At 36.7% G+C, this 12,292-nt stretch overlaps 1 protein-coding gene across 1 annotated transcript in view; it reads left to right on the forward strand.

The window, feature by feature from the left end:
- The window catches only part of LOC123880348 (succinate dehydrogenase [ubiquinone] flavoprotein subunit, mitochondrial-like), a 36,009-nt gene extending 28,384 nt beyond the window's left edge, over positions 1-7,625 (forward strand). Inside the window, exons 11-13 of the mRNA XM_045928444.1 lie at positions 4,559-4,703; positions 6,423-6,658; positions 7,396-7,625. Coding sequence (XP_045784400.1) covers positions 4,559-4,703; positions 6,423-6,658; positions 7,396-7,548 — 534 coding nt within the window. The 3' untranslated portion in view covers positions 7,549-7,625. The remainder of the gene's footprint in view (positions 1-4,558; positions 4,704-6,422; positions 6,659-7,395) is intronic.
- The last annotated feature ends 4,667 nt before the right edge of the window (positions 7,626-12,292 follow it).

Here is a 12,292-nt window from a genome sequence, read left to right on the forward strand (position 1 = left end):
ATTGAAATTCTTAAAAATGAAGAGAATTTTAAAAATACAAATCACCATTTACAAGAAGGTTGTACAAAATATATTGTAGAAGGAAAAGGATTTTTCTCCAGCTGTCCCAACTGTCTTAAGGAGCTTGATGATAATTTGGAGTAGGAATTCCACGTTGTTGTCCAGCTCTTCAAGTCGGTGGGTTACCGTGAGAGCGCTAGACCAAGACCCAGCCAAGACCAACGGCGGATCCAGGGGGGGGGTCATGGGGGTCATGACCCCCCCCTGAGCTGGTTCCAGGACTTAGGTGGACCACTAATTGAACATAATGATTTTATTTATATATTTTGTTACCATACAGATTTTATGTACTACATACCTTCAATATTTAATTAATTTTTATACAATATAATAACTTTGTATGATGGCAAAAGTTTGGGAACGAACGCATCGAAAATTTGAATTTTACCGCGCCACACTTGCGCGCGCTTGTCGACGACTTAGTACGTAACGTCTAGCTAGACCTAACCTCAATCGGAACGACTAAACTTCAACATAATATCATAACATAGTTAGTTCTAAGTTAAAAAACTAAAATTTCTTTCTACCTATACCTAATGTGTTTATGAGTGTACCATGTAACTATACCGTAATAAATAAAATAAAATAAAAATAAAATAAGTATTCTTAAAAATTGTTGCTGCAAATTCATTAATTACAAGAAATGCTAAGTAATCAGTTTCTCATTATTCCAGTGCGTGTGTTTTAACTTAAATGTTATTATTGTTAACATGGCCGTAGCCAAAAGAAATTGTTTTCAATAATAATATACTAGTTAGATCTCGATTTTACAAGTTTTTTGTAAATCTATCAATAAATTTGCGCTCGCTCCGCTCGCGCTTTTATTTTGTGTTAGTTGATTACCGGAACTTCGTTCAAACCCCGTGGAAACTCAGTTTTTTTGGGATAAAATACCTAGGTATACAATGCAAGGTACCACTGAATAGTACCAAATTTTACCTAAAAAGATAAGCCCTGAAAAGTACTTTCACTAATATTATTTCGTAAATACAATTAATAAAAATTTTGCGCTCGCTTCGCTCGCGCTTTTATTCTGTTAGTTGTTTTTGTAGTAGTTACCCGGAACTTCGTGCGAATGAGATTACATTTTTGAATATCCCTAGAAAATCTTTATTTTTTATGCTCAAAGTAGAGTAAGGTGCTTTAAAACATAACATTTTTTATGGCTGAGCTCGTTCATCTCTCGCTTTTTTATCTGTAACAGAAAAATTACGCTCGCTGTGCTCGCGCTTATATTTCTTGTTGCATTCTATCTTGTTCAAATCTTCAATCAATCTTGGTCAAATTGAAAGGTAAAATTCCACTAAGCAACTAGGTATTCACCCCGTTTTCCGGATAAACCCCCCCCCCCCCCCTCCCCCCCCAAACAAATCCCAGGTACCTACTCACTGAAAGAGTGCTGCGTGGCTTATGTTCCTACTTTTTACTTGTATCTATTGTTATCAAAATTAAATTATAAGTTCTTGACTTGACCACGACTATGTGACCCCCTCCTGGCGCCAAAGCTGGATCCGCCCTTGGCCAAGACCAAGACAATCAAGCAGTATGGAGTATCCTAGAGACACAGTACTTAAGTACTAGGACCCAAGACAGCAGGCAGCAAAGATGGAAGCTCGAGCTACCCTAACTGCCCAACTGGTTCAGCACAGTAGATACTGGGGATGAGTAGGATTTCTACCCCAGTGTCCTCCGCGCTAAGTCAGTTGGCCAGCATGAGAGGGTTGGACCAAGACTTACCAGAAGAAGCCTTCGTCACAAACAATTTTTAACAAATAATGTCTTTTGTATTGCATATAGAATGTCGTATTGTGTAGGTACCTAATATAACGTTTTGATTATATGGTGTTATATGTACGTACTAATCAATTTAAGGTGTTTTCCTCTTTCGACTATCGTGGTCGGTTCAAATAAATAGGTACCCCATCCCGCCACACGCAGGAAAAAGTTATTTATGTCCCCATATTTTTAAAACCTGCGCTACTACTACTACTACTACTACTTTTTTATTATACTAGCTATAGCTCGATTACCACTTACTGACTGACTCACTCATTGACATAATAATTGTGCTCCTAGAAAGAGACAGAAAATGATACACTAATGTACGGCAGATGTGTTCGGGTGCGGGATGGGAGTAGGGAAAAATTATGGTATTTTGGAAACACAAGATGGCAGCCGACGTGATTTTTGCGACTTCTTTGTTTTCCGGCCGATTTCGTTACAACTCGCAACTATTGAAGAAAGAAGCCACTGATACCCCAACTGCCCAACTGGTTAGCACAGTCGATAGTGGGGATGAGTAGGTTTTCTACCCCATTGTCCTCCGCGCTAAGTCAGTTGGTCAGCATGAGAGGGTTGGACCAAGACCTACTAGAAGAAGCTATCGTCACAAACAATTTTTAACAAAATAATGTCTTTTGTATTGCATATAGAATGTGTATTGTGTAGGTACCTAATATAACGTTTTGATTATATGGTGTTATATGTGTACTATTACTTACTATTATTGTATTGTGTTACTATTACTTGTATTCTGCTGTGTTGTGTTTGTGTAATTATAGCGAGATTTTACACTGCCAGTAATGCATAGAAGAAGCAATGTGACTTTAGTCACTGCCCAGGACTAGTCAACGCACCGTCTTTTCTCAGTGCGGGGTGCTAAAAGTTATTTTGGGTGGTACGTTCGAAGTTTATTATCTACGTTACCAGGGAATATTATTTTAAGTAGACTAAGGACTAAGATACAAATCTTTATTTACAAGAAGTTTGTACAAAATATATTGTAGAAGGAAAAGAATTTTTCCCCAGCTGTCCCAACTGTCTTAAGGAGCTTGATGATAATTTGGAGTAGGAATTCCACGTTGTTGTCCAGCTCTTCAAGTCGGTGGGTTACCGTGAGAGCGCTAGACCAAGACCCAGCCAAGACCAAGACAATCAAGCAGTATGGAGTATCCTAGAGACACAGTACTTAAGTACTAGGACCCAAGACAGCAGGCAGCAATGGACGTGATTTTTGCAACTTCTTTGTTTTCCGGCCGATTTCGTTACAACTCGCAACTATTGAAGAAAGAAGCCCCAGATACCCCAACTGCCCAACAGGTTGGCACAGTCGATAGTGGGGATGAGTAGAATTTCTACCCCATTGTCTTCTGCGCTAAGTCAGTTGGTCAGCATGAGAGGGTTGGACCAAGATCTACCAGAAGAAACCTTCGTCATAAACAATTTTTAACTAAATAATGTATTTTGTATTGCATATACCTACAGGGTGTTTGGTAATTAGTATATAATGACGACACGTACTGATCTGATAAATACAATGCTGAAGTAAAATGACGAAATAAAATTATAAAAATTTCCATACACAAATTTAAAGTTTTTTATGACCAAATTTTCATGGCCCTAATGTCCCCTTCCTTACTCACTGAGATAGTTGGCCTTGGCCTATCTAAAGATGGCCAACGATCTCAGTGAGTTAGGGCACGTTAGGGTCATGAAAACTTTGACATATTTTTTTTTAAATTTTGTATGGAAATTTTTATAATTTTATTTCGTCATTATACTTCAGCATTGTCTTTATCAGATCAAAGTAGCACGTGTACGTGTCGTCATTATATATTAATTACCAAACACCCTGTATATTATTAGAATGTGTATTGTGTAGGTACCTAATATAAAGTTTTGATTATATTATGTAATATGTATATACTATTATATTGTGTTACTATTACTTACTATTATTATGTTGTATTACTCTTACTTGTATTCTATTATGTTAAGTTGTGTCGTGTTTGTGTAATTATAGCGAGATTTTACACTGTCAGGAATGAATAGAAGAAGCAATGTGACTTTAGTCACTGCCCAAGACTAGTGAACGGTGCTGTCTTTTCTCGGTGCGGGGTGCTAATAGTTATTTTGGGTAATTCATTATCTACCTTCGAAGACGTTACCAGGGAAAATATTTTTAGCGGACTATGACCTTAGCATTCCTCTTTGTTCTCGTATCTATACCGTTCGTAGCTAGGTAGGTACCTACCCTACTTACTACCATGACTGCTCACACCTATTTACTAAATATTAAAGTTAAAAAATAATGGAAAATATACACTTAATGAGAATTAGACAAGCCCACATGCTATAAAATGTTGCAACTTGCATTCACTGCATCAAGTTCGGTCTCTCCACGTTCCGCATTGTGAAGGTTCTGCTTAGGTGTTACTTCTAAGGTTAATTACCTAAGTGATAAGCTGACAAAAAATGCAGCACAGCATGAATTTCTCCTTTGATGATTGAAGTTTTAGTAGAAAGTTGTCACAAAAAATATAATTTGTTATCCCCTCGACAGTACATACCCGGTGGTTTCATGAGATGAACGATTGCGTTTCGGTAACTGTAGGTTATAAGCAATAAACTAACATACATCAGAACTCTAATAAAATAAAATAAAACTCTATTGGTTATCAGGCCAGGGTCCTTACAAAAATGCCCATCGTCCTTTCAGAACATCTGTGACGAAAGCTTGGATAATCTGGAGACGGTGCGTTCAGCCAAGGGATCGACGCCAGTCCACGAGCTCAGAGCCAAAATGCGGAGTACCATGCAGAACAAGTGCGGTGTCTTCAGAGACAAGAAGCTTCTGAGCGAAGGTTAGTGGAAATTAAGAACGGTGATAGACTAGTAGTTAAGACGTCGGTGTCGGCTTCCTATTAGGGGGATTGGGGATTCGATCCCGGGCAATAACCTCTAACTTTTTAGGGTTCCGTACCTCAAAAGGAAAAACGGAACCCTTATAGGATCACTTCATTGTCCGTCTGTCCGTCTGTCCGTCGTGTCCGTCAAAAAACCTATAGGGTACTTCCCGTTGACCTAGAATCATGAAATTTGGTAGGTAGGTAGGTCTTAAAGCAAAAATACAGGAATAAATCTGAAAACCGGGAATTTGTGGTTACATCATTAAAAAATAAATTAAAACGTGTTTCAATTTTCAAAGTAAGATAACTATACCAAGTGGGGTGTCATATGAAAGGGCTTTACCTGTACATTCTAAAACAGATTTTTATTTATTTTTATGTATAATACTTTCTAATTTATCGTGCAACATGTTGGAAAAATACTCGAGTACGGAACCCTCAGTGCGCGAGTCTGACTCGCACTTGGCTGGTTTTTCTGGCTAGGTACGTATATTTATACCCATATTCATACTAATATTATAAATGCGAAAGTGTGTCTTTTTGTCTATCTGTCTGATTTATATGAATTTTGGTACAGAGGTAGCTTACATCCCGGGGGCACATACCTCTTGTAAGGTTATTTTTAGTAATTGATTTGAGTTGTCAAAAAATAATAGGTATAAATTATTAATTTATATAATGAAAGTAGTTTGGTGAAATCGATATTTGGATCATTCGATGTCATACGGCCTGTTGCTAGGAGAGCAACGAGATTGAACTTGCATAAATACTGGTGTTTTGAAGGTTAAAGTTCTGTCTTCATCTGAGATTCGGAGCAATATCGCATATTTTTGGCATTTGGATTGTGAACTGGATTTAATTAGATGTTGTGATAGCAATGATAGCAATTACGCTCTAATTAAATTATTTATTTTACAATTTTTTTTTTAAGTTAAAACTCTTGGTTAGTTAACCAAGAGTTTTAAAATTAATGGTAAAATAACCTCTACGCATTGAACCTGTGTTTCTTTGCGTAGGTTTTGGGAGGGCATTCCAATAATTCGATAAAAATATTTAAGTAATACCTGCTTTTCGGAGTGACGCTTATACTATATAGGCTACTTTTTATCCCAGACAAACAAAGAGTTCCCGCGGGATTTTAAAAACCTATATCGTCATCTATGCATTATAAGCAATTATACATAACCTCGCGAGGAAACCTGCATACCTGAGAGTTCTTAATACTGTTCTCAAAGGTAGGAAGGAGGTACTTATATGAAATATGCTTTCCGCACTTGTTAGCGTGGTGACTATAGCCGCACCATTTAAGCTCACTCTGGAGACCTGTGGCCAGTAGGGAGCCAACAATGGATTGACGATGATGATGATGAAGAAACTATGAAAGGATTTCAGCAATTCCATCCGAGCAAAGCCGGGGCGGATCAGCTTGTTATGACGACAAATTTTTTTGTACAGGTGCTACTTCCTCCCTCTACTTTTTAGCTCTATAGCTCAACAGTTAAAGGAGCGGTCAGTGGACTGAAATCTGAAAGGTCGGCGGTTCAAACGCCACCCATTGCACTATTGTCCTACTCCTAGCATAAGCTTTGCGCTTAGTGGGAGGGGAAAGGGGAATATTAGTCATGATTACATATTAACACGGCTAATATAAAAAAAAAAAAACTAATATTACAGCCAATACCGAAATCCAGAAATGGTACCAGTGTTTCAAAGATATCAGAGTAACGGATCAGCGTAAGAACTGGAACAGCGACCTAGTGGAAGCACTGGAACTGCAGAATATGCTGCAGACTGCCGTGCAGGTGGTAGCTTGCGCTCTGAACAGGACAGAGAGCCGCGGAGCGCACTTTAGAGATGATTTTCCTAAGAGAGAAGATGAGATGGACTACAGCAAAGACACAAAGGGACAGGTGAATTCCATACTATAATTAAATCCATACTAAAATTATAAATGCGAAAGTGTGTCTGTCTGTCTGTCTGCTGCCTTTTCATGACCCAACAGTTTAACCGATTCTGACGAAATTCGGTATAGAGTTAGCTTATATCCCGGGGATGGACGTCCCAGGCTTCTTTTTATCCCGGAAAATCAAAGAGTTCCCACGGGATTCCTAAAGACACACCCGCTTAACCCATTTGTATGAAATTTGGTACCGAGGTAGCGCGTACCTGTAATTGACATAACTTTTTATCCTAGAAAATCAAACAGTTCCCACGGGATCTTTAAAAAACTAAATCCACGCGGACGAAGACGCGGGCATCCTCTAGTACTTAATTTATAAATACGAAAGTGTGTGCTGTTTGTCTGTCTGCTACATTTTCACGGCCCATCTGTTTTACCGATGCTGATGAAATTTGGTACAAAGTCAAAGTCAAATCTTTATTCAGAGGTATTATTGTTCACTTTTTGACTGTCAGTAATTATTGTTGGCTTTGTAAGATGATGATGTAATGGTGATAATAATTTGTTAATTACGCATATACTTAAGTCTAAAGGCGATTTGGTGAATTCGATCCATAGAGTTCGTTTTAATTATTGAAATTCCTTTGCGGATTGTATTTTGTAGATAGATTTTATAAGATCCTCCTGCAGTATCAGTATTGCCGAATTAGGTCCATAGTGTTAGTTTTAGTTGAAATTCCCTTGCAGACTGCAAAACCGATTGAACAACATTGGAGAAAACATAGCCTGTCTTCGGTAGACTTGAAGAGCGGAAAAGTGACCATCACATATCGGCCCGTCATAGATAAAACCCTGGATAAAGAGGTTGAAACTATTCCTCCCGTACCAAGAGTTTATTGATTTTGTTATTCTAATAGCTATGGTGAATTTTTACTGTATTGCACTTAGTTATTTATAGAATACATTTTAAAAGTGGACTATCTTTTTAATACTAGCTAGATTTTGAGACTATACAAAAATTGTACTTCTGTACAATGTGTGTAAATTGTGTGTCTTAGATCTAAAAAAAATATATATGACAGTATATTATTGAAGGTCCAGATGCATGAGAGGCGGCTAAAATGACGTTACGGTTGTGGTTAAACTTTGACCTTCATAACAAGGACACGCCAGGATTTGTTAAATTTACGCCAAAATTTTAGCTCGAACCTTAATAATTATGGAGGTATGCATATACACTCATGCATCTCCCTTTGCTTGTTATTGACGGTCAATAATTAAACGGTAATAACCGTAACGTGAATTTAACCACCTGTTACATTACTGGACCTAAGTTAAAAGGCACTTCTAAGTTTAACCCATCAGTAATTTAAGTACCTAATATTAAGTCTTCAATGTGGTTGCTTTTAACAATTTTTCGTGAATTTTTGTATATATTTGTACTAAAAATTATTTTTCATGAAAATCAAGACGAGTTTTGAAATCAAGACGTGAAAAAATCAAGACATGAAAAATGATATTATGGTGTTCGAAAGTGTTTTAAAACTGTTATCCACTCGTTAAAATTCGAGTCGTAACAGTTTTTAAAACAAATCGGATACCATCTCGCATCAATCTACCTACCTAATGAATACTTGGACTGAAATGAGGGTCAAGAAAATTCAGCTTAACTGTTTTATAAATTTGCCTGTTAGAGGACTAGTAATGATAATTGGTTTAAAACATTTTGTATACTTACGTTATGGCGATTTTGAAAATCTTTTGAAACCGCAGTTTCGAGTAGCCAAGACCTTGAATAGATCGGACGTCATATCGCACGTCGTCTTCTGGATCTTTGACTATGGGCCTTGAATCATGAAGATCAAGACGAGCTTTGACTTCAAGACGTGAAAAAATCAAGACAGGAAAAATGGTATTATGGTGTTCGAAACTGTTTTGAAACTGTTATCCGCTCGTTATGATTCGAGTCGTAACAGTTTTTAAAACAAATCGGATACCATCTCGCATCAATCTACCTACTGGACCTTTGGACTGAAATGTTGAAGATCAAGAAAATTTTCCTTAACTATTTTATAAAATATCCTATTAGAGGTCTAATATGATAATTTGTATACTTCCATCACGCATGCCTTCTTTTTCTGAAATCCAAATCATGAGCTTTCAAATCGAGAAATGAAAAAATTGATAGGCAGCGGTAGTTATTATAGTGATTTCGATTTTTTTTTAAACTGCAGTAATTCGAGTAGCCAAGACCTTGAATAGATCTGACACCATATCGCACGTCGTCCTCTCGGCCTCTTACCGTGGGCCTCGAATTATGAAGATCAATACGAGTTTTGACTTCAAGACGTGAAAAAATCAAGACAGGAAAAATGGTATTATGGTGTTCGAAAGTGTTTTAAACTACTTTCCACTCGTTAAAATTCGAGTCGTAGTAGTTTTTAAAACAAATCGGATACCATCTCGCATCAATCTACCTACTAGATCCTTGGACTGAAATGTTTAAGATCAAGAAAATTTAGCTTAACTATTTTATAAAATTGCCTATTAGAGGTCTAATATGATAATTTGTATACTTCCATCACGCATGCCCTCTTTTTCTGATATCCAAATAATGAGCTTTCATATCGAGAAATGAAAAAATGATAGCCAGCGGTAGTTACTATAGTGACTTCGATTTTTTTTTAAACTGCAGTAATACGAGTAGCCAAGACCTTGAATAGATCGGACACCATATCGCACCTCATCCTATGGGTCTCTGATCGTGGGCCTCGAATCATGAAGATCAAGACGAGTTTTGACATCAAGACGTGAAAAAAATCAAGACATTATATGGTATTCGAAAGTGTTTTAAACTACTTTCCACTCGTTAAAATTCGAGTCAAAGTAGTTTTTAAAACAAATCGGATATTATCTCGCATCAATCTATCTACTGGATCTTTGGCCTGAAATGAAGATCAAGAAAATTCAGCTTAACTATTTTATAAATTTGCCTATTAGAGGACTAGTAATGATAATTGGTTTAAAACATTTTGTATACTTACGTTATGGCGATTTTGAAAATCTTTTGAAACCGCAGTAATTCAAGTAGCCAAGAACTTGAATAGATCGGACGTCATATCGCACGTCGTCCTCTGGGTCTCTGACCGTGGGCCTCGAATCATGAAGATCAAGACGAGTTTTGACATCAAGACGTGAAAAAAATCAAGACATAATTTATATGGCATTATGGTATTCGAAATTGTTTTAAACTACTTTCCACTCGTTAAAATTCGAGTCAAAGTAGTTTTTAAAACAAATCGGATATTATCTCGCATCAATCTATCTACTGGATCTTTGGCCTGAAATGAAGATCAAGAAAATTCAGCTTAACTATTTTATAAATTTGACTATTAGATGACTAGTAATGATAATTAATAAACATTTTGTATACTTACATTATAGCGATTTCGATAACATCGCTATATCAGCTCTTTTTTAATTTTCTTATAAGTAGAGGTTTTTGTGTCGGGGGTATCTTAAATTTTGAGTTATATAAATTTGACTATTAGAGGACTAGTAATGATAATTGGTTTAAAACATTTTGTATACTTACGTTATGGCGATTTTGAAAATCTTTTGAAACCGCAGTAATTCAAGTAGCCAAGAACTTGAATAGATCGGACGTCATATCGCACGTCGTCCTCTGGGTCTCTGACCGTGGGCCTCGAATCATGAAGATCAAGACGAGTTTTGACATCAAGACGTGAAAAAAATCAAGACATAATTTATATGGCATTATGGTATTCGAAATTGTTTTAAACTACTTTCCACTCGTTAAAATTCGAGTCAAAGTAGTTTTTAAAACAAATCGGATATTATCTCGCATCAATCTATCTACTGGATCTTTGGCCTGAAATGAAGATCAAGAAAATTCAGCTTAACTATTTTATAAATTTGACTATTAGAGGACTAGTAATGATAATTAATAAACATTTTGTATACTTACATTATAGCGATTTCGATAACATCGCTATATCAGCTCTTTTTTAATTTTCTTATAGAGGTTTTTGTGTCGGGGGTATCTTAAATTTTGAGTTATATAAATTTGACTATTAGAGGACTAGTAATGATAATTGGTTCAAAACATTTTGTATACTTACATAAGGGCGATTTCGAAAATCTTTTGAAAATTCAGTAATTCGAGTAGCGAAGACCTTGAATAGATCGGACGCCATTTCGCACGTTGTCCTCTGGATCTCTGACCGAGGGCCTCGAATCATGAAGAACAAGACGAGTTTTGACATCAAGACGTGAAAAAAATCAAGACATTATATGGTATTTTGGTATTCGAAAGTGTTTTAGACTACTTACCACTCGTTAAAATTCGAGTCGTAGTAGTTTTTAAAACAAATCGGATATCATCTCGCATCAATCTATCTACTGGATCTTTGACCTGAAATGAAGATCAAGAAAATTCAGCTTAACTATTTTATAAATTAGATATTTTTAGCATTAGTATCTCCGAATTTAACAAAATATGTATGTATTGTAACGTATGACTCAGTATGCGTTTTGGTTTCACTGTAAGCATGCTGAGATATTATTATTAAATAAATAAATAAATAAATAAAGTTATCAAACTTTAAGCGTTACAACACCATTGTCTGAATTTCCTCAGGCAACTTTTTTCTTTCTTATACCTATTTTACTTATGCTCCCTGATCTCCATTGGTAGGATCGAATTCTTTGATTTATCTTAGTATTATATCTATATACATACATAAAGCTGACTGTCTGACTGACTGACTGATCTATAATTTGGGAAATTTGGCATGCAGATAAATATTCTGACGTAAACATCCGTAGAGAAAGGATTTTAGAAAATGGTAAAACAGAGGTTTGAAATAGCACATGCTAGTAATAAAATATATTAGTTGAACTAACTTACGTGTAGTAATATAAAAGGTGCTCGAAGTTTGAAGAGCAGCAAACTCTTTAGTTTTGACCTAAAGACAATTTTAACTAAGTATTCTACCCATAACTAAGCATTTAAACCTGTGGTTTCTACTTTTTTTTTAATTAGGTATATAGATGTAGCGCTTGGCTGAAATCAGACCTGCTAGCAAGTGATGATGCAGCCTAAGATGGAGCGCGCTTGCCTAGAAGTTGACTATTCACTTTTGACTTGAAGGTACCCATACTATAGGTTGAAGGGAAAACTGATGCCGGAAGGGCGTTCTATATCCTAGCGGTTCGAATTAGGAAAGAGGAAGCAAATCGTTTCGTACGTGTTCGAGGAATTTCGACTACGTACGGATGCAGACCTTGATGATGCCTGGCAGATGGTAGAAAGGTGAAGGAGGAACCAGGTCAAAGAGTTCTTGTGCACACTCTCCGAAATATATCCTGTAGAATACCGATAGACTGGCAACTTTACGCCGATGTTCTAAACTTTGGAGTTTAGTATTCATCAGTGCTTCATCACCAATGAGTCTTCTAGCTCGGCGATCCATCGAATCCAATGCTTCGAGCTGGTACTTGGCAGAGCCATCCCATAAATGGCTGCAGTACTCCATGCACGATCGAATTTGAGCTTGGTACAGGGTAAGAAGCTGTTTTGGCGTAAAGTACTTACACGGCATCGTACCGCAACGCTAACTCA

The sequence above is a fragment of the Maniola jurtina genome, chromosome Z (assembly GCF_905333055.1).
Source record: "Maniola jurtina chromosome Z, ilManJurt1.1, whole genome shotgun sequence".
NCBI lineage: Eukaryota > Metazoa > Arthropoda > Insecta > Lepidoptera > Nymphalidae > Maniola > Maniola jurtina.